Source organism: Phaenicophaeus curvirostris, chromosome Z, assembly GCF_032191515.1.
Source record: "Phaenicophaeus curvirostris isolate KB17595 chromosome Z, BPBGC_Pcur_1.0, whole genome shotgun sequence".
NCBI classification, from domain to species: Eukaryota; Metazoa; Chordata; class Aves; order Cuculiformes; family Cuculidae; genus Phaenicophaeus; species Phaenicophaeus curvirostris.
Genome location: NC_091431.1, coordinates 32120265 through 32142934, shown reverse-complemented (window position 1 = coordinate 32142934; position 22670 = coordinate 32120265). Strand labels below are relative to the sequence as shown.

Sequence of the window (22670 nt, the reverse complement as noted above, 5' to 3'; positions counted from 1 at the left end):
GATCAAAGAAGCCAAAGTCAAAGATCAAAGCCCCTCTCCTCACACCAGGCTCGGAGCCAGGCATTAATCGAATTCTTCTTCCTGACTTCTGGCTCCTCTCTATTTAGCATTGGGATGGAGCAGGATACTATTTGTGCCCCAGAGCCCTCCATCATTTTCCCAATGGCCCTGAAGTCAGTCTTGATGGTTTTGGTCTTTTTGTTTACTACATCATCATTACCAGTTTGGACTACTATCAGAGGATAAAATTTTTCTACTACCAGCCCAGAGCTTGGACTACATTTTATAGCAATTACATTTATAAAGCAAAAAAAATTCATGAGGAGACAAATCATCTGCAGCTGTGTATGTAACTTTTTCAGGTACACTTACTATAATGCTGTTAACAAACAACACAAATAAATAAAGAAGCACCACACATGACCAATAATATTCTTATATGTAGAAAAGTCAAGTATCACTTTCAGATAATAGTTAAACTTGTATTTACAGCCATCTCTATTCATAGCAGTTGGTTCAGTATATACCTTAACAGGAATGATCTCCTGAACTGTGTTTGCACTAAACAGAAGTAGGACTGCTGATGTTGGTTTGTGAACACAGGACATGAAGATGTTTAGCTTTAACAATTTTTTTCAACAGCTAAAAAACTCTTGAAAACAGCTTGTTTTCTTCAATGCTAGATAAATTGCTACCTCAGTATAGATCATTTATTTGTAAGAAAAATGTTTCCTACAGTACTAGAAATTGGTCTTTTTCCTTGCTAGTTCAACAAACACTTTTCTACTTGTCTAAATGATAAGGCAGAAATCTGCTGAAGAATCACTGCCTGTCTGGAAAACTGTTCCATTCATGGAACTATCTCATCACAATTACCAGGATGCTTATTTGATAAAATCATCATCCCATTTTTCAATTTAATACATCTGTATTCCCTAGAGATGATGAGATATTAAAGTGATGAAATCAAAACACTGCTGACCAGTTCAGTTACAATTCCATTTTAAACCCTTAAGAGGTTTAGGCTTTACCCTACTATATTCTGTGACAGTTGTTTGTTAAAAGAAGACCATAAACAACAAAATAAAAATTCTTCAACAAAATCTTTTATGCGCTGGAAATGGAAAACATTACAAAAAGGTTTCATACTAGATTAACTGTCTCCTTTAGTATCTTCTCTTCCAGTTTTCATGTAGCTGCATAACATTTCCCCATGAAAGCTAGAAAGATTTTTTTAATACCTTGTGAATGTAACACGAAAATATTCCTTTAAAAAATATTATGATTCCAATCTGTAGAAGACTTTGTTCATTACAAGCAAAGACTAAGAGATGATACTAAATCATTTCATTACATATGAAGTAGGTCAGACTGCTGCCGTACAGATGGTCCATGACACAGTATTGATCCAGAAGGTGCAGCATAGCTCTACAATTCTTCTGGCTTGCCTACCTAAGAAAGCTATAGAAAATAATTTAGGGTATGAATTTAGCAGTTGTACTTTATGCCTCATTAACTCCTTGAGTAGACAATTATCCTGCATCTCAAATTACGCACAATCAGTCTTGTCCCACCCACAGAGAACACAAAGCGTTTAAAGCTCCTTGAATAGCACATGGAAAGTACTAGTAACAATAGGGGACATATACTTTCTATTATTTAAGTTACAAGAGTTATAAATAAGTCCAAACACCAAATCTTTATTCCTTTTTTCTCCTATGTAGGAGTAGAAAAAAGGGAAAAGTGACAGTGTATGCAACAAGACTGGGAAGACAATTCAAAAGTAAATAAGTAGGGTAGAATACACGTTAAAGCACAATCAGTTTTTTTTTTCAGTCACGTCATACATTCTATACCTCCTCCTCTCTTTCCTCTCCACCTCTTTTAAATACCTCTTGCTTCTTCGAAACCTTTCTCTTAATCTGTCTTTATTTCTCCAAAAAGCTTAAATCTACCCTTCTATCCTAGTCTGGTATATAAAGCCAAAAATTACTCTCAACAGAGAGAGCAAATTTAATCTTATTTTTCATTAACTCCTTGAATAGACCGTTATTGTGCATCTCAAAACATGCAGAATTTGTCTTTCCTATCAGGCAGTAAAAGAGAACTACAGGAAATTGCATCACCCATGTGAAGATAGGCTAGGTAGAAGTCAAAAATGTGGTAATAGTGAGCAGGAATGAATAATCAGACTAAAAAACACTCACTGCATGAAGAAAAGACTAGTAGCTGAGCAAAATGTCCTGCTTTGCACGGACAGCTATGATGACATATAGCAGGCAGGCTTATATTTTTATGTCAATGCAGAAGGACTTCAGAACTGTGTTACTACCACAATAGACAAGAAGATATAAAGACCTGAAGAAGAAAAATGTTCAGGGTTCTTCCAGTCTATCACTTAAAGCAACCTTACCTTTCAAGTGTAAAAACCACAAGAATTTATTTCACCATTAGTTCTGCTATAATTCTGTAGGAAGCTAAAGAGTTACAAAGAGGAGGTGTCTTGGCCTGACAATGGGATCTTTGCAGGAAATAAAAGATGGCAGTTTTCAAGACAACAGAGAAACACTTAGGCAGGATGGATGACTGATTTTGTGCCTGTACTGTGTAGCTGACATATGAGACTATGAAAATAGTTTTTTTTCTAGGCACAAAGTATCATGGACTTTCTCATGAAAACTGTCTGCTTCTTTATATCATATGTCCTAATGCTTACTTATTTTGCTGTCTGAGAGGCATTTGATAAGCTCCAAATAATTCTAGTCACCTATGATATCCAAAAGCAAAACTTCAGGAATCCAATTTTTACAAAGCAGACAAAATAAATTATTCTCTCTACTGCTTATATTTTTCAGTCCTGTCCTGGTGACTATTCTCTAAATAATGCATTTGCAAAGCTTATTACATTAGGCTGTGTCCGTTTTTCTTTCTGAGGTAGTGACTCTGCAGGTCAGCCTATCTAATTTGGAGTCTAAAGCAGATGTATTTTGTGCATAGTTTTCCTTGTTTATTTGCTGCCAGACAGTTTGAGGCTCACTAGTGCCTACAGGGCAGGAAAGATACGTCCTGGACTTTGGTGGCCAGAGAATTATTTCCCAGGCTTCTTTCAACGGAGAGAGATTTTCCTACTATTTCACATCTTCCCATACAAACTTTTACTTTGTTCATGAATCAAACTAGAAAAAAAGCTTTTAGTTCTCTACTGAAACTATTAGAGTAACAAATTGATTTGTGAGCTTTCTGGATCACTTCACTTTCATATAATTTTTGATTTTAAATCTTAATTTTCCCTTTAAAATGTCACTCTGACTACTTATACTTTATAAGAGCAATCCATACTTTCATAATTACATAAAACAGCTCCAAGTATATTATGTATCCCTACCACGAATGCAATTATTTTTCCCACATAACTTAGTTTTATGTAATTTTAGCCTATGCTTTCTTCAGTAACAATGATGAATTGGTGCCAAAGATTCTAGACAGAGCAACAAATATTTTATCAATCAATATTACTCTGTTAGTGCTCAGATGCTATTTGGATAGACAGAAGTGTTTTAAAATGTCTGTTAGCTAATTCCACTCTAAACTGACAACCCTGATACAAGAAGCTCACAAAGCAGCTTTCAAATGCTGCATGATGCAAACAATATTCCTGAAACCTTTGTAAAAGCTGTATGCCCAGAAGTTTATACAGAACCCATAAATACTGCATCTAGTTTTAATCAGATTAGTGATTCACAAAATCCAAGTGAAAATACTTAAGACAGAACTATGTACCTTTTATTCTATTGATGTTCAAAAATAGAAACAAAACCCAACGTCAGATATATTCTGTCCTCACTATCACAGCTAAAATGTGAATGTGTTTGTTTTCCTTGCTCCTACACTAAGAGGTAAGATGAAAAACAGACACCAAATACTGAAAGCTGAAATTAGACATGAGCATGGAGCTGGAAAAAACAACTTGAAAAACTAAGTTTCTTTCTCATTACAAATAAACCATTTTCTAATAGGGAATTTTGCCTCAAGAACAAATTAAAACTGAAGGCAAAGGGCATATCAGAGAACAAGCAGTTTAAATCTACAAAAGCTAAGACAATCTCCTGTAAATAAGCAGGTAACAACAGCAAATTACAGAAACTAATCTGAAAACACCACCACCCCCCCACCTCAACTGAGATGGTTACTCCATAAAATATGCACTTGCTAAAGAAGAATTGTGGTATAGCTGATGTTTGTAATGCCACTGTAAACTGAAAATAGAGAAGCACATCTATTATAACTTCCAATCCAAGGATATAAAAGTAGTAGAGATCTATCGTATCTAGCCACAAAATGTTAATTATTAAAATACTGAGCAGGTCTGAAGTGGAAGAGTAGCTGAAGCATTTATGAATGTAAATGGTCAAATTTAAACAGCCATGAAGAAGTAAAAAACCCCCAAAAAACTACAAAAAGTGTCCGACTTTCTGTAAATTTCTGACTGCAATATCCCACCAATGCATGGCAACTTTCTTCTTGACAGTATTTGCACCAGACGGTCTAGAATGTTCTGTTTTTTCAAAATACTACCTCTTCTTGTTTGTTATGAAAAAAATAATTTGCTTATACCAAGAGCTTTAAAATCCAATGAATAGTGGCTCTTCAACGCATCAGACAGCAATAGGCTCCGTGGCTTCAGTGCACAGATGAGACACTGCAACTTTTAAACCTCTAGAAACACCTATGATATAAAATATGATGCATATGTGTCATTGCAAATTGATACAATTTTTTAATTCTGAGCCTTCAACTGGAAAAGAAAGACTTTAATCATTGTAGAGACAGGGCTGATTTAAATGTTTGAATCTGGGCATGCTTCCGTACTAAATTTCCGGTAGAAACAGAGAAACTGAACAGGTTGGGAACTAACAATCCTGTACAGGGAACAAGAAGCATAAGAGCACATGCCTCTGTGTGTATTCTTTTCCCCAAGCAAAGGGGTGCAAAGAGGTGGCCTGCGCATCCTCTAACTCTTGCTGAAGACCCTCTCACTACTCCTTCTACTCTAACACCCATACCTGCTGTTCTTCCTATTACTGAGATAAAATTATCTATGCTTTAATATATGAGTACTTTCCAATCCAGGAAGACTCTATTCTCCAATTTTCTTGAGGGTCTCACCTCAGAGCTCCTATGTCACAGCCCACGCTCCCCTGGATGAAGCTACATCCTAACTCCATGTGGACGAGTTAAACTGTGGGACCTATCGAATTCCTGGACCCCTCTATTTCTCAGTCATTCCCCAGGTCCACCAGCACCTATTACTGGCTTCTGGGCCAGTCTGCTATCTTACTTAGCCCTTCAGAGAAAGGTCATTTGGCTCCCAACTTCGAAAGCAATTGAAGATACCTATGTTGTACTTCTGAAAACATTAGGGAAGTGAAAATAGGCTAGGTGTAGGTACGAAGGCACCTACACTAGCATTCCTCACACAGTGACTGATATTCAGCAACACATACCCAAAATTTGCAATGGCCAAAGTTAGCAAAGTTCCTCTTTTTTTCCCACATTTTCTGGAATATAATAGTGAAGGCCAATGTCACCAAAAGAGATAAAGGTTGTCTTGAAATCATAAAAAGACTTCAAAGTCACCATAAAATATGTAGTCAGTGTAACAGAATTTGAAAATATTTTACATAATCAATTAAAACTTTGAAAAGCAGAGACAATCTTTTCTAAGGAGCAAAACACATCAACATTCCAGCTGACAGCAAAATACAAGGATTTTTTCCCTAAGCCATGGCTCCACATGTTACTGCTGTGACTGACTGGTTTTATTTTTAATTCTTTTGATTTTATTCCCATACATTGAAAGCTGCTTTTATTCCCTCTGTGATACCATCAGATGTTCAAGATTTAAAGTCTATGTCAGTAAAAAAACAATAAAAAAAACCAAGAAGGCTTTCCATATTTCACAATCTGATGTACACCAACTCTCATTCAACAAAAGATCTGTCAGTTCTGTTATCAAGTACTGTAATAAGCTTAACTTACTGTGTGCAGTTCTAAGCCACCTCCCATAGGAACTTCACAAATGCTTCTTTGTTGAATCTTGATTCAAGACTCTGGATTTTTTTATCTGAAAGCTGTGAGATGCTTCAGAATCTCTAGCACTGTAATCTTTGGTAATCAGATGAGTGACAATATACAGAGTTGCAACTGTGATGATCATGAGCATCTCAAGAGCATCTCACATAAGAAACAGAGCATAGATATGTGTATGGATAATTTTACCCATCTAAAGAGCTATGTGTACCTATACTAAAAAAATATTACAGGGTTTCTGTACACTATCCAAAACAATCACTCTTTCCACATGATCCCCACAATTAATTACATCTCCATGATCTGGAGAGCTGGGTTCTTGTGTGATTACTAGTCCCTACAGCTTACAGAATTGCCTTTAACTTTTAAGATCTTCGTAAAATACCAGAGTAGTTTACGCCAGTATGATTCAGGCACTTTGTAAATTTGAAATAGGTTTTGTCATATATCTACCTCAAAATTGTTTACAATTCAAGAATTGTTATTTCTTTATTTGGCATTAGCAGTAACACAATTGCATGAACAGAGGTAAATGTAAGAGGGTGCACCTAATTTATACAGTCCATTTCCTTTCCATTAGAGACTTTCCTCCTTGTAAAATCAAATTAAATGGTATTATGCATTAGCAGAAAGTAATCAAATTGTACTTTATTCTACCAGAAAGACTACATTGTTGAACTTTCTATTTTGATTAAAAAAAATAACAGGAATGCATGTGAAGAAATTTACTAGTAATGTACTTGACTTACAGAATATTCAACTATACTATAAATAAGCCAAATATGAAAAACATTATATTAAACGGTTATTCTTCTTTCTGTTCCCTTAAAAACATCCCTGCAAGATGTGTGCTATTTCTCTAATCTAAAGGCAATTTTTCAATTACGATTCTTTAAGAAACAAATATAAAGAAAAAGCATTCATTCAAGGTATTTTTTTTCTATGCACATTTGTACATGTATATGCAGTTCTGGTTAAATGAATACAAGTGCAAACACAGAGTTGTTGGCAAATCCTTCTGCATAAGATCAGAAAAAGATTTAGCACAGATACAAACTCAGTATATCTTTTAGGCTCTTTTAAAAAACCTGTGCAAAATCTCACTGGTCATAAATCATAGTTCATAAGAAAATAGGGTTTGCAAGGGGAATAGAGATGTCTATGAATTAGGTTCCTTTCAATTTGCAGTCCCTATTAGTTTGAAGGTGTACTTGTATATTTATTGATTAAAGGACAGAATAGATATCTTTTTTCTTTCTTTTTTTCTTAGTAATAACATCGGACCAGATTAGTTTCTTAATCTTCCTCCTTTATCTGACCAGAACACAGAAAACAAGTTCTGTTTATTTAAAATTGTTGAACTACACCTAGAAAAATTAAAAAAAAATGATTTGTCCCTAAACTAGCAAGGGATCATTTAAACAGCCAAAGTGAAATCTGTGGGTATTATAATGTCTTTCAGTGACAGACAGAAGCATCACTTCAAGTATTTATAGGAAAAAATTGGATACTTCAATCCAAGATTTGGATTGGGTAAGCACACTGGTTAGTAGCTGCTGACAGTATAACCCTAAATATAGCACAACTTTTTCAATGAAAATTCCTGGTTAACATACTACTCTGCCTTCTCAGCATATATGAAAACTGCCCTAATCTCCTTCACAGAGTTATTCCATATGTGCCACTGTTACCAAATTCAACACAACACATACCAGCCACCATAATTCTAATTGATGAATATGATGTAGCTGAAATGCACAAATCGAAGAAAAGGGAGTGAAATTGTAAATATGTTGCTATGATTGTTCTTCCTTAAAAATGTAGTTTCAAATAACTTCCCATTTTGTGCCATCTTTCTACTTGGTCACCTGAGGTACGCAAAAACCTGAAGGTTATCGTGTTCTCAGTAAGCAGCTCTGGGTTCCTCTATGCGACCAAGTTCCTAACCCATAGGTACAGCAATGCCACTTTAGGACACCATTATTTACGACCCCAGCTCCCCAAGTTTGGATCTGGAAATAGCTTCCAAACTCTATTACATTGTTTCTACTCCCCTTAACATGAATCAAGAAAAACTAATACACTAAATCAAACAAGAAAGTTTAGTGGTGGTAGAAGAAAAGAAACAGAGCCAACTGTAGGCTAGCAGTAAAGGTTACATTCCACTGATATTTTCCATATATTAAAAAAGAGATACAAACTTCCACTTCTAGCGGAATAGGAGTAAAAAGTATAGGAGATTTAAAATAGACATAAGTTTGAACTTGTTGCACCTGCAACGAGCAGTTGGTTTAAGTTAATTATGCTATGCATCCTTTTACTAGGCAGCACTCATTAAGTGCTGTGATCTCCTCTCTTCCGCTTTTCACAACAGATATGCTACCAGCAGAGCTAGTAGGCTAGGATGTCACACACCTTTAACTTGTATTACTGCTCAAGTATAAGGAGTTATTTTCATTGTGTTTGCTTTCAAAACAAAATGAAACTTCAAGAACCCGTGGTTTACCAATATGAAAACACAGCAATATCCAAGCAGCCAAAAAAAATTTTACTTTTTTCCTCAGTATTCCCAATGGTTTAAAACAAAATCATAGACAATAGTGTCACTGATTTTAAATGATATTTCAATGTAACTGCAAAAAGGAAGAAAACATGATTAAATCATGTAACATTAGGGTTTTTTCTCAAAAAAAAAGAAGTGAATAAATTAAAAAGAAATAGTGAAATAAGTGCTTGTGGTCAAAGGTAAAGTTCAGTGTGATAAATGTGCAGCATAAAGAGCATCTAATAAAAAAGTCATTGGTTGGCTAACCAAGAAACAGAAAGTTCTTTCTAGGAGTATTTGTTAACTTTTCTTTAATTTCCAATTGATTAAGCTCCAGGTTAATTTCAAATGAAAAAAATAACACGCATTTCTTCATCCCATAACTACACTGCTGTGATGATATACGAGTTGTATTGATAGCGATTAAAATTATGGGATCAAAGTTGACTCACAAACTCACCAAAAGAAGTAACAAGGTCAATGACCACACTGCATTGCTTATGAGGTTTATGTCTCTGAGGCACTGGCCAGAGACATGGTGGAGCCTCCAACCCAGAAGGTCTTCAAGAAATAGCCAGGCAGAGTCACGGTGGACCTGATCTAGGGCTGGTGACAGTCCCACCCTGAATGCAGGGCTGTACTAGATGACTCACAGAGGTCCCTTCAAACCACAACTTCTATGATTATTTTGATCATACTATATAAGTAGTTTGGCTAATGTTCATGCTCAGTCTTTAATGTAGCAATTCCTAGATCTTCGATAAATTATCACAGAATCATAGACTCATAGAATTACCAGGTTGGAAGAGACCCACCGGATCATCGAGTCCAACCATTCCTACCAAACGCTAAACCATGCCCCTTAGCACCTCGTCCACCTGTGCCTTAAACACCTCCAGGGAAGGTGACTCAATCACCTCCCTGGGCAGCCTGTGCCAGTGCCCAATGACCCTTTCTGTGAAAATTTTTTCCAAATGCCCAGCCTAAATCTCCCCCGGTGGAGCTTGAGGCCATTCCCTCTTGCCCTGTCCCCTGTCACTTGGGAGAAGAGGCCAGCACCCTCCTCTCTACAACCTCCTTTCAGGTAGTTATAGAGAGCAATGAGGTCTCCCCTCAGCCTCCTCTTCTCAAGGCTAAACAATCCCAGCTCTCTCAGCCGCTCCTCGTAAGACCTGCTCTCCAGCCCCTTCATCAGCTTTGTTGCTCTTCTGTGGACTCGCTCCAGAGCCTCCACATCCTTCTTGTGGTGAGGCGCCCAGAACTGAACACAGTATTCAAGGAGCGGTCTCACCAGTGCCGAGTACCGAGGGAGAATAACCTCCCTGGACCTGCTGGTCACACCATTTCTGATACAAGCCATGATGCCATTGGCCCTCTTGGCCACCTGGGCACACTGCTGGCTCATGTTCAGTCGGCTGTCAACCAACACCCCCAGGTCCCTCTCCTCCAGGTAGCTTTCTAGCCAGACTTCTCCTAGTCTGTAGCACAGCATAGGGTTGTATTCTTACAATAAACAAGCTGATGAACAACTCTAATTTCACCCTTGATTGTTTTGTTTCCTGGTTGCTTCCTAAACTTCAGGAAAGTGATTTTTTAAAAAGGAAGTAGTTATTTTACAATGTTTTCCTTGTATGTGAGGGAGTAGAAAAGATACCTGACAGATACTTAAATGGAGAAAGTCCTCTTGTTTAAGTTGCATTAACCTAGGTACTTGAAAAGCAAGATGCATTAATTGATTAGTCATTTAAGCAAATACAGGTAAGCACTGTTGACAAGTTGCTCAATACTGTTTAAGTTGGTACAAATAAAATTTAGCTACAGTGTTCCAACTGAGCTACAGCATTTCAAATTTTGGTAGTGTGGAAAATTTATTTTGCGTTTCATCTTTATTCCAATATCCATATATGGCAGAACTACCAGGTTCCTAAAGTTCCTGAGTTCCTATAAGATAATTCAGTTGCTTCATGCAAGATGTAAATTCTGTTTAAGAAGTTCAAAAAAAACCCATAAAACAAGTTGATCTGGACAAAAAAAGAAAAAGTATTAGTATCTTCAAATTACTGAAAACTGTCATAAGTTTGTAAAACTGGACCATTACATTAGAAGTAACATGACTTAGTATGTATAGCTAAAAATTCGGCAGCAGATACCATACTCAAACAAAACACTTTTATTTAGGCAACAGTGAAGTACCATACTAATTTTAAAATATGATATTTTAAAATATAGGTTATGATGCATTAAATAGGTTATAATGCGTTAAAAGGAGACCATAAAACTGGCTCCTAGAATTTGGAAGAAATAAGTTGCAACTGCAAACTAGCATAGCCACTTTAAAATATGGTTAAACAAGAGTTTTGTATCATAACTGATCAAATGGGGAAAGACTTGATAATTTTTTTTTCTTTTTGTGTTCAGTTTTGTATTGCTTAAGAAAAACATCAATGCTGTTTTTAAATTCAGAATTGTGAGAGGGACTCTTAAATAATCTCACTGAAAATACCATAAGGTTTTATAAGGCTGAATTAAAGTATGGTTAATGTACGGATTTTTAAGCATACAGGTAATTGCTATTCAACAACAGTTTATGGGCAAATTTGGAATCAATTCAAAAGCTCAATGAATTGAATAGGAAACTAGATTATGGGAACAGTGTATTAATGTGACTCATTATTGGTGTTTGTCAGAAAATACTAGATGTTTTAAAGGTTTAAACTGAATGAAGGCAGAACTAGATTTTTCTTAAATACAAGTTCCACAGTTGTTTTTATCAAGTAAATCTACCTCCAACTGCAAATTAAATGTTCTGTTGGGAATGGCATTCTCCATTGCAGTGTGAAATTAACAGATATTGTTTGAAATGAAAGACAAGACAAAACTGTAAAATTATACTTTTTTTTGATAGTTTGTGGGGCTTATCAAAATAAAATATCAAATAGCAATGAGCTCAACATTCACAATATGATCAAAATGACATGGCTTATATGTAATAAATTACTTGCATTTCACATCAGTCTTGAGTTGCAAACAATTTTTTACTTATAATAATTTAAAAAATATGTTTTGTTGTGTGGTAGCTCACTGAAGAGATACCTAGCACACTGTTCTCAATACAGGGGTTAATATGCACACTAAAGGAGAAAAGGCACACTGAAGGAGAAAAGTTTATTTTATTTTTAAAGGTCATCAAACAGGAAATACAAATATCACAAGAGAAGAGAAGCTCGGTCCTGGGTCAAATGAAAGTTCAGTATTATAACACAATTTTCTAACTCAGTAAATACAGTAAATGAATAAACAAGAATCTGAAAATGTATTTCTGGCAAGGCAGACAGAGGTTGTGGAAAATTCAATTTCTGTTATGTCAGAAATGTATTTTACGTTTTGGTACTCAAAAATGAGGTACATTTTTCCAAAGACCAACTGAAGCACCTCTCTCTAGAGATAAAAATGCACAAAATTAAACTTTCCATTATGATGGATAAACTACTGCCAAGTTTCTCAGCAAAGAATCAAAATATAGTAACAATCCAAATCACAAAGTCTCTCACAGAATAAATTAAATCGAAACACTACCTGTGGGTTTCTTTACAAGACAAACCAAGCCTGAAGTACAGTACATGTCTGTTTTCCATATTTAGAACAACCAATTGGGGACAAACTGTACAATCATGATTCAAAAGTGCATCTACTTCCAGCTTCCTCCAGCTGGCTATAAGACTTATTTGTAAGGGTTAAGGGTGACAACCCACCTTCTAATATAACAAAAAGTAGACTGGATATTTGTGTCATTTCTTTGTTAAAAAAGAAAATCTTTTATTACGTACTGTAGGACAAAGGATTTGCAACTACCTGTTATTTGAGACATATGCTATTGCAGTAATTCATCTCACTGCGTGGGTCTTGAAGATGCATGGTGATATTTCAAATCAACTTCTAAAGAAAATTGAGACAAACTGTGATATTTTTCTGATACCTTTAAGATTTTAAATATTGAAAAGGGAACAAAAAGTGGAGAGAAAATGCTTCTGTAGGAAGAAAAAAAAGTTTAAAGGAAAGCACAATGTATATATACAATCTTTCCTGTGTATGTAGCAATAAATATATACAGTAATTAGGTAATATAATACCACAGTTCTACACATACACAAGCATACATATATACACAACATACATAACCACTAAAGAGAGTAACAAAGACCCCTGGTTCTCTATGCTTATCTATGGGCATAAACATATTTCTCAGTGTTATTACTGTCCACATGCATTGGGTCATTAAAAGAGCACAAAAGAGAAAGAAATACACAAAGAATAGGAAAACATAATAGTGGAAAGATTGATTCTGAGAACAAGAGAAACTTGGAACTCTCAGCAGCAATTAACAATAATTTTTAAAGACAAAATGAAAGCTATATTTATTTAATAGATATAAATTAAGGAAGAGTTTGCAAGCCAGTAATGTATGAGGATAAGGGATTTTTTAACTCAAAGATGTATTCACTACCTGTTTCATCTGGTCTAGCTATTAATGCTGCATTTATCCCATAAAAAAAAGTATTTCCCTTGCGAGTAAAACTGTACAAAAGACATGGTGTTTTAAAAATAGATTAAAAAAGGCTAAAGTTAGGAAATAAATAGTTTTAGTGAGATCAGGCATTAGAGAGACTTCCTAATCCAAATGAGAAGCAGAGATTGAACATTCTTTTGTGAGGAAATACCCACAGTATGCTCATTCTTAATTATTTATGTGACAAATGCTTCTCTCAAGGAACTAGCAATAGGATGAAAGGAAAGGGACTCAAATTGTGCCAGGGGAAGTTTAGATTGGATATTAGGAAGTATTTCTTTACTGAAAGAGAAGTCAAGCATTGGAACAGGCTGCCCAGGGAAGTGGTGGAGTCCTTATTCCCAAAGGTGTTAAAAACGTGTATATGTGGCACTTCAGGACATGTTGGGTTGATGGTTACACTTGATGATCTTAGAGGTCTTTTCCAACTTAATGATTCTATGATTCTACTGGGGAGAAAACTCAAATGACTCTGACAGGATTTACCTGTATTAATCGGGAGGAAGATCTGATTCCCTCATAATTAAAATAGTCTGTCTTAAAAGAGAAAGCATATGCAGGCTAAATATTAAAACATTAAGAGTTAACCAGTATCTTGAAAAAATATTTTAACATCGTTAACCATATTTCACTTCTCAGAAAAGAATTGTGACTCTTAGACAGTATAAACGCTATCTTATTTTTACTTGTAACAACTATGCTGCATCTATGCTGTTTAAAAATAAAACCCATATAATTAAAACACAGTTTGCTGAAACTAGTTTCCATACAAGAAAATTCTTTAAAAAAAAATCATGTGTCCTCAGAGATACTAAATGTACCAGTAAATGATGAAAAAAGGCAATATGAAAGAGGAACACACAATTTTTGAAAACAAAAAAGGCTATCTATCTAGAGAGCTCTTTTTCAATATTCAGCGCTTTAAAGGTATCAGCGAAGTATCACAGTCCATCTCAGGTCCTTGTGCCAAACACTTGATCTGACAAGCTTTGTACAACTACTTCAGTGCTGGCAATAGAGACTTTTTAAGCTGAGCAACATCCAGAGCTACTGTATAATGGAAATTCTACAACCATGTCATCTTCTTGAAGGTTACTTGACACAAATTATTACAAGATAAACAGACTCCCCAAACTGTGCTAACCACACTCCTGTTAATGGCAGTTCAGAAATTTCTTAAGTGAGTGATTTCTCATGGCATGGCTGTACGAAGTCCTGATTTTGAACACTTCCTTCCAATATTTTTTCACAAGCTGATTTTTAGGTTTTTTTCAGGGTGGTGGTGGTGGTGGTGATTTGGTTTGGGGTTTGCATTTTTTTGTTTGTTTCTTTCTTTCTTTTTCTCTTAGTGAAAGCCTACAGCTTAAAGCTCTCCTTGAAATGATTTTATGCACATACAGACAAAACCCACTGGTCTGACTGCTTTTCTAAAAAGGAAGTAAAGCATTAGGGACTTTTATCTTTCACTACTGATAGAATGCATTTTTTAAGTAATCCTTAGCATATTTACTTCACATTACTGCAAGCTCAGATACTTAAAACATCCAGTCAGTTTCACAGGCTAGTTTCATCAAATCTTTAAATCTTTGAACGTAAGATCTCACTTTTTTGTTTTGAAATGCACAGCATTCTCCACCATTACAAACTTTATAAGTAATAATTTACTTAAATTCTCAGCACGATGGATATCAATAAACCCCAGGACTAGAGCATAAAATTGAAAAGACAGTTATGCAATTCTGTGTATGCTTGATACCCTTAGTCACTGCTATACATCTTCACATCAACTTAATTCATTGGACACGCAGTCTCCCCACAGCTGAGAAAGCCTAGCTTTCTTACTAGTTCTTAGTAAAAGCTTAAATACAAGCCTCCCTATGTTTAAGTAAAGTTAAGGTTGTGACACAAATCAACAAAAGGCAGGAAATGCAAACATTGACATCCATGCTTAATTCATGATTGCTTAACAAAAGGGCAAAATGATATGAGGAAATAAGGTCAGCTTTAATTTCACTCTGCCTGTGCTCATGGGCAAACAGGTGTTTTATCTCAAAGATTTTACTAATTCAGGCTTTCCTGTCAGTCTAGGCAAATTCTAATGATTACTTTGCATTTAACAATGTGTTAGATGTGAACAAACTTTGAAACTAAATTTCTGTATCCTAGTATGCTATCCTGTAAGAAACAGCATTAATAAAAATTTTTTTTTTTAGAAAACAGGCATAAATAAAAATTGAATTCTATAACTTTTTCAGAAGAAAACAAACCATGCTTTCTTGTGTACACAAAATCCCCCAAAATGAAACATTTTGCAATGTAACATGAAATGGAGCTCTATTTTTCTCACAAGATATGAACAACTAATAAGTACACATACTTCAATTCCTCTTTGAATCCTCTCCTGTCTGTCTTTTTGTGCAATGTAAGAAAATATTTTCCTGGGCAGCAAACTGTCAGAGAAATTTATGCTTCTAATGGCTACATTATGAAGGTGTAGGTTTTTTAAATTAATATTTTAGGGTTCAAAATAAAATTTACTATTTTAGTGTGTTTAAAAATGCTAATTAAAGATGAGCATGTTTAGCAGTCTTTCATACTGTCTTATTGCAGATATGTAGCAACAGTAACAATTTTTGCTGTAATTATTTTCTTTATTTACTGCAATTATTATTGTTTTTCCTTAATTAATATCTCAAATTATTACAGATTTTGCTAGAAATTAGCAGTATTTTTTTCAGTTGAGTTGCTAAGCAATTATGATCTTGTCCCAGAGGTCAAAATTCCACTAACTGGTCAGCATAGTTAAACACTTTCAAAGAAGTTTAAAATCCTGCATCTGTACTCCATAACAACATATGTACTCCACCAAGCTGCAAGAAATCTGGTTACGAGCTCTAAATATGTTTTAAAAACCCAGTGAAAATATGTACAATGGCAATTCAAAATCAGTGTTAACATTTTAATTTCTAAGGTTACGTGTTTCACCTTCAGAAATACCAAACAAAACAGCACAGTTGTCTATGGCTGTATGCTTCCATCCAGTCACAGCCTCACAGAACTTCGTGGTCAACTGGTATCAAGCCCAGAACATCAACTTTGGCAAGATCTGTTCTGTACATGAAAGTACAAAAAACTGCAGAACACAATGAATGGTGGTATAGCCCCATGCTCTCTCTCCTCTGCCATGGCTCAAAACTCCCAGAAATACTACAGCCGTACTGTGAGCTCACATTCGAATACTGTGAACATGGGGCAAGCTGAACTCTGCAGACCAACCTACCCTTGAATGCACCCATGCAAACCCCACTGAAGTGCAAAATCTGAAGAGGGAAATACAAAAATGAGTTTATGACCACTGGAAAGGTAATTTATCACTTTGACATAGTAATTACTTGTAAAACCTGTGAGATAAAAAGTTAAAATAAAAAAATAGCTAATGACAAACAAAATAAGCAGAGAACCTGAGATGCCCATCTCAAAGATACAGTGTGCAAGTCCTACTGAAATTTAGGCATGTAAGTGGGAGACAGACATCTGAGAACTTGTTCTTATTGCAGAAATAAGTGTCTTATTTGAGGTCAGTATATAATTTGAAAAAAAAACCAAAACAAGATAATCCAAAACAATTCAAAACAATAAAAAAAAAATCCAAAAAAATTATCTATACATTTCCAACAAGAGTTCCCGTGCAAATCTAGTAGAGGTTAGTCTTCACAAAAACAAATATATAGGTACAGTACATACCATAGTCAGTGATCTTACAGGATACTAAATACAGCTCTTTCAGGGCCCGGCCTTCTTTGGCAATCACTTCCACACATCTGGGAGACAGATACAGTAGAATTACAGTTAAAAGACAACAGATAATTTTTAAATTGCAAAAGCACAATCCAGAAGTGTAATGTACTGTTTCTTAATTTCTTCATTTTGTGAATTGTACCATACAATTCACTGAAAATGCATATGGCTACACATACACATTGGAGAAAACCATTGTTTTACATTGAATGCTTTTATATCAATATTCCCATAAGTCTTTGAATATGTGAGTTGTTTGAAATATATACCAACAAGTCTGCCAGAAAATAATACACCCGTGAATTTCCATTTCTTTATTACTGTGTAACTTTGGGAAGTTTCCATTGCAAGATTTAAGCTTGGAGAGTTTTATTTTAGGGGAGAACTATAAATGCACTGTAAAGAGGACAAAAAATATGAAAATGTTAGTTTAAATTAATGTTTGTATTTTTTCAGTGATAATTGCAAGAGCCAGCATTCATCAGGTCATTAAATGCTACATGCCACTGGTGTTCCACTATATTGCTAGAGAAGCTTGTATAGATGAGAAGACAGCTCATTTCTTTGTCTTGTCACAACTACAATGAATTTGCAATGAAACACTTAAGTATCTTTGTTAATCTCATTTGATTTCTCATAAGCAAGAAAATGAAAATGAAAACTAAAACTGTCTTATAAAATAAGAGCTTGTTATATACTTGTGACCAAGTCTATATTGTTGTTTAGAACTGCATTGTTCGTAGTGTTTCATTCAAAACTATGGTTCATAGACTATGTTTTCAATTCCATTATGGTAAAATGTATCACTGTTCATTAGAAAAGCTAACACAACGACTGTGCTGTTCTCTACAGAGATATTCTTAAAGTGTATTTTATAGGATAAATCATAAGAATTTCTCCTGATCCAATATATTCTATTTTCAGATCAATTACTCAGTAATCTACTCTGCCTCTTAAATAAACCCTCCTGCAGTATGCAAAATTAATTAACTTGCCAATTTTGAAAAAAAACAAACCAGGAACTGCTGAATTTGTCATGTCTTTTGGAAAATACAACTACACCTCAGGGACCTTTTTTTAAACTGCATTTACCACGACCAATAGATTACCTCCCATGAATTAACTGTTAACGCTGCTGATTTTAGATTTTAGGAGCAACCACCTAATTCTTATAGCTTACAGTAACACCATATCTGAATCTAGCCCTTCATATGTATTTGTCTGCTCTCTGCTTCCTTCTTCTAAAATCTAGAATGAAAATTCACTATTACTAATAAAACACCATGCCTTTAACCAGAGTAACTTAACCATAGTTCCTTTACCACTGTTATAAATGTTCAAGCCTTGGAAACTTTGAGATCCTAATAGAAAGTTTTTGCAATGATTGCCACTGTGGAATGGTTACCTTATTTTATGTATACACAAGTAAATCGAAGAAATGGTAATATGGTAACTCCCAACATGGAAAAAAACCAGACTGAGACTTCAGATTCTATACCTGTTTGAACCTACCACTCCTCTGCTGAAAAAAATAGCAAGCATGACAGCTAATTTTCATTAAGAAATTAGATCAGGACTATGCTTCCAATATAAACTGAACTCAGAATTATGAATTTTCATGAGGTTATTTCCCTAAAAATCAGCTAAGATTTAGAACATTAAACATATTCTACATATGTGGGAAACAACTTTGTTCCTGTAACACACAATTTTGAGTGAGAGACTCATCTTTGTTATCTTAGATCAACTAGGCCATCAGAAAGATTTTTTTGTTATTGATTTCAGAAAAATACATCCTAATAATGAGATTTTATTGCTAATATTAATAATATGAACAAATAGCAAATTATTACCCTATATTTTATTAGATAGTATGTTCACTAGACAGTTCAGCAAATACGATATAATTGGACATTGAATGGACATTACAGTAAAAATAAGCTCTTATTAATTTTATTGCATATATCATTTTGCAGAGTACTGAGATTACTAAGCATTTCTTACCTTGGATAAAAATTCAAAACCTAGAGAACTATTTTGAAAATGTTATCCAATGACTTTGCAAGTTTTCAAATTATTTGTGATATTTTTTACCAACTGAGAGACAATTAGTTCACTAAATATACAACATAGCAATGTGTCTAGCAATACCACCTTCCTGGAGGTGTTTAAGACACGGGTGGACGAGATGCTAAGGGGCATGGTTTAGTGGTTGATAGGAATGGTTGGACTCGATGATCCGGTGGGTCTCTTCCAACCTGGTTATTCTATGATTCTATGATTCTATAAGGCAGTCAAGATGACAGAAGACTCAAGCTCCACCAGGGGAGGTTTAGGCTGGACATTAGTTAAAAAAAAGAAAGGGTCACTGGAACAGGCTGCCCAGGGAGGTGTGGTTGAGTCACCTTCCCTGGAGGTGTTTAAGGCATGGGTGGATGAGGTGCTGAGGGGCATGGTATTGTGTTTGATAGGAATGGTTGGACACTGGAACAGGCTACCCAGGGAGGTGGTTGAGTCACCTTCCCTGGAGGTGTTTAAGGCACGGGTGGACGAGGTGCTGAGGGATATGGTTTAGTGTTTGGTAGGAACGGTTGGACTCGGCGATCCGGTGGGTCTCTTCCAACCTGGTTTTTCTGTGATTCTGTGATTCTGTGTGACTCGATGATCTGGTGGGTCTCTTCCAACCTGGGGATTCTATGACTATCTACTTTCCTCTACAGCTTCAGTTACAAACATTTTCTATCAATCAGAGTTAAACATGCATTCTCTACACATAGACATATCTGCATGTGCATCCCTCAGTACCCTTGTATACTTAAATCTCATGTTGTTTGCCATTCTCTGGCTTTGAACCAAAGTTCAAATTGTGGTTCAATTGTGAAGAAAGGAAGTTATAATTTCTTTCCATCCACCCCTAAGAGTGCAAGTATATATTTACAAGCTTATCTTAACAAATAAAGATTGCTAGAAATGCAGTGTTCATGAAGAAATTTTAGATACAGTCAGTAACTTGATTCCAGGAGCAAAGGACAAAAGTACTTGCCTGTATGGTTTTATAATTATATCCTTTAATCCTCCCAGACAGTGCCTGCTCTAAGGGTTAAAGTTTTTTCTTAGTGACATCTTGTAGTCTAAGTGCTACACTGTTGACTTTCTCCTAATGGGAAAAGAAAACTTTCACAGTCTCTAGTTATTTCCATTAAACAGAAAAAAAGAAAGAAAAAAAATGTTGCTTTGACTTCCTTTTTATTTTTTTTTAAGAAATACTAAAATCACCTAACATCTAAAAGAATGAAGTAATGACATATCTAGTTTGGAGAAGAAATAATTAAATGTAGCTGAAATATTGAATTTATAATTTTGTTCCTGCCTTCTATAACTTGTATAAATCAATCTATTTTCAGTTTTAGGTTCTGTTACCCTTTCTACAGATCAACCCAATGTAAATCAGCATGCAGATACAGAATGAACACTTTATATCGTCTTATTGGCTTCTGCTCTCTACAGAGTCACACAATACATAATTGTTAGTTACAAATGATTTTTTTGCAACATAACGAAAATTCAAAGTAGTTGTGTACTTATTACTTTTACCTTTTAATCTTCATTCGACATGACAGCAAAGAAATAGGTTTAAGGAACAAAATGAAATTAACCTTTTCTAGAAAGCAAGGATCAAGTGATGTTAATTCTGTTGTAATAATCCATCAAAATATATCATATTATTGCCATAGCTATCTTTGAAAGTCTTTATGTTTATAATGTTTCTGAATTACATAACAAAGAAACCTAATCTTATACACATCAGCCGAATACTGGTAAATGAGTGAACCAATGTTCTTATTTAAAGTAGTAGCAAATGACAGAGGTGAGCAAAACAGATAGTTAAGCCCTGAAAACTTGGGGACTAATCCCTGTCTGTAAAAGAGTCAATGTGACGCCTCTTAGACATGGTAAGCTGCACGCCAAGGCAGAGAGAAGATATTTTAAAATCTCTTAACTCAAGGTTACTGAACAGGCTTTCATCAGCTCATCCTACTAATTTTAATAACAAAAAGACATGCAACATCTAGATGAAGCAGTGAAAGTTACAGGGACACAGATATTTCTTTCGCATTTTCCCCCTGAATGTAAAATATAAACATTCTTCCAGGAAAAAAGAGTAATTGTCACACTCAGCTTATTACAAAAAGAGAGAGTTTTCATCAGCCACGCGATAAAGAAATGAGGGATAAAGAAATTAGATCTTTGATAATACACAAGTCTGGATCAGAGCTGGCCAAAGCTAAAATTTCTTCACTTCTTACTTTTTAAATTAATATTATTTAGAACCGCATAAGACATGAGAATACCAAAACAGATAACATTAAATATTTATTTTAAGAATAAGCTGCTTATTTATTAAACTTGAAAAAACTATGCAACAAATTCTTATGCCAAGCTTTCCCTAGATATACTCAATATTTTATGGATGCTGGTCTCTGACAGAGAGAGTTTTATTGCAGTAGATTCTAGAAGTAAGAAATTAATATCACTCAGTAAGAAATTTACAGTGCAATCAGGAGCAAGGAAAAGACAAAAAGCAGAAATTGATTTCACATAAACAAGCCAATCAAAAAATATTTCAGAAACCAACAATGTAATGAAACCCATACCTACCTACAAAACAGTTACAAGACTACAGATTTTTGTAATACAATTAGAAGTTGGTCAGGAGCAATACTAAACTTATTAACATTTCAACACACCAAAGTTCACTTTGTTCAGAGACTAGCAAACCTAAGACTGCCTCTTTCTGTTACAATTTCTAAAAATGTCTTCCTACTTGAAAAACTAAACAAATATCAAGAAGAAAGGTACTTATTCATACTGTTGCTAAAATTTCAGCAGAAAACTCTCAATCTGGGTAACAAAAACTATGGAAACATGTACTTGCATAAACTGCTCTTCCCAACTGCTCTGTATAGACGACCAAAAAAATTATATATTTATACAAAAATTTACTGATATAAAGCTTCCCTGCAAACAAATTTCTTCTTCAAAAGTAACAAAACTGCATGACTGAGACATAAATATGTCTACTGATAACTTCAAATTTGTGCCCAACAGCTTGATGGTTCCCACATATAAATCAGTGCAAAGAATTAACAAAGTCAAGGTTTCTAGCTTTTCATGATGCAAAAAAAAGAGCTTAAAAATGTTTTGAATAAAAGACAAATTAGAAAATAAGTAATTTAGAACCCTTTTATCTTAGCAACTGATCCGCACGTTTTTTAACTTAAGTGAAAGTATAAGGTTAATGAGTTAAACTGGGTAAGAAACAAAAGAACCCTGAGTTATGGAAAATATGTGTCTTTTCTATGCATATATATAGCTCTTATAGTTTTGGTCTACTTCTAAAAACATTGGAAAATCATATTTGTGATAACCAAGAGGAATTAATGAGAAAATATGACTACAGTATTTGTGGTATAAGCGGTCCTGGGAGACCTTGTTACAGTCTGAGCTGCTCTTTAGCCCTGTGCAAAGCTAATTGGAGTTGCTGTATACTGGTTAACAGATCACAATTTGAGGAAGTCAGTTTCACTAACCATACAGTGGGTGAAAACACCAAACATTAACACCCAAAATATTAACACACACCCCTGATAAGATTAAAAATGGACATAA

The 22670-nt window shown here is 34.9% G+C and overlaps 1 protein-coding gene across 1 annotated transcript in view; it reads right to left on the bottom strand.

The window, feature by feature from the left end:
* FBXL17 (F-box and leucine rich repeat protein 17) overlaps positions 1-22670 on the bottom strand; it is a 304655-nt gene that overhangs the window by 80241 nt on the left and 201744 nt on the right. The window contains exon 7 of the mRNA XM_069879953.1: positions 16947-17023. Coding sequence (XP_069736054.1) covers positions 16947-17023 — 77 coding nt within the window. The remainder of the gene's footprint in view (positions 1-16946; positions 17024-22670) is intronic.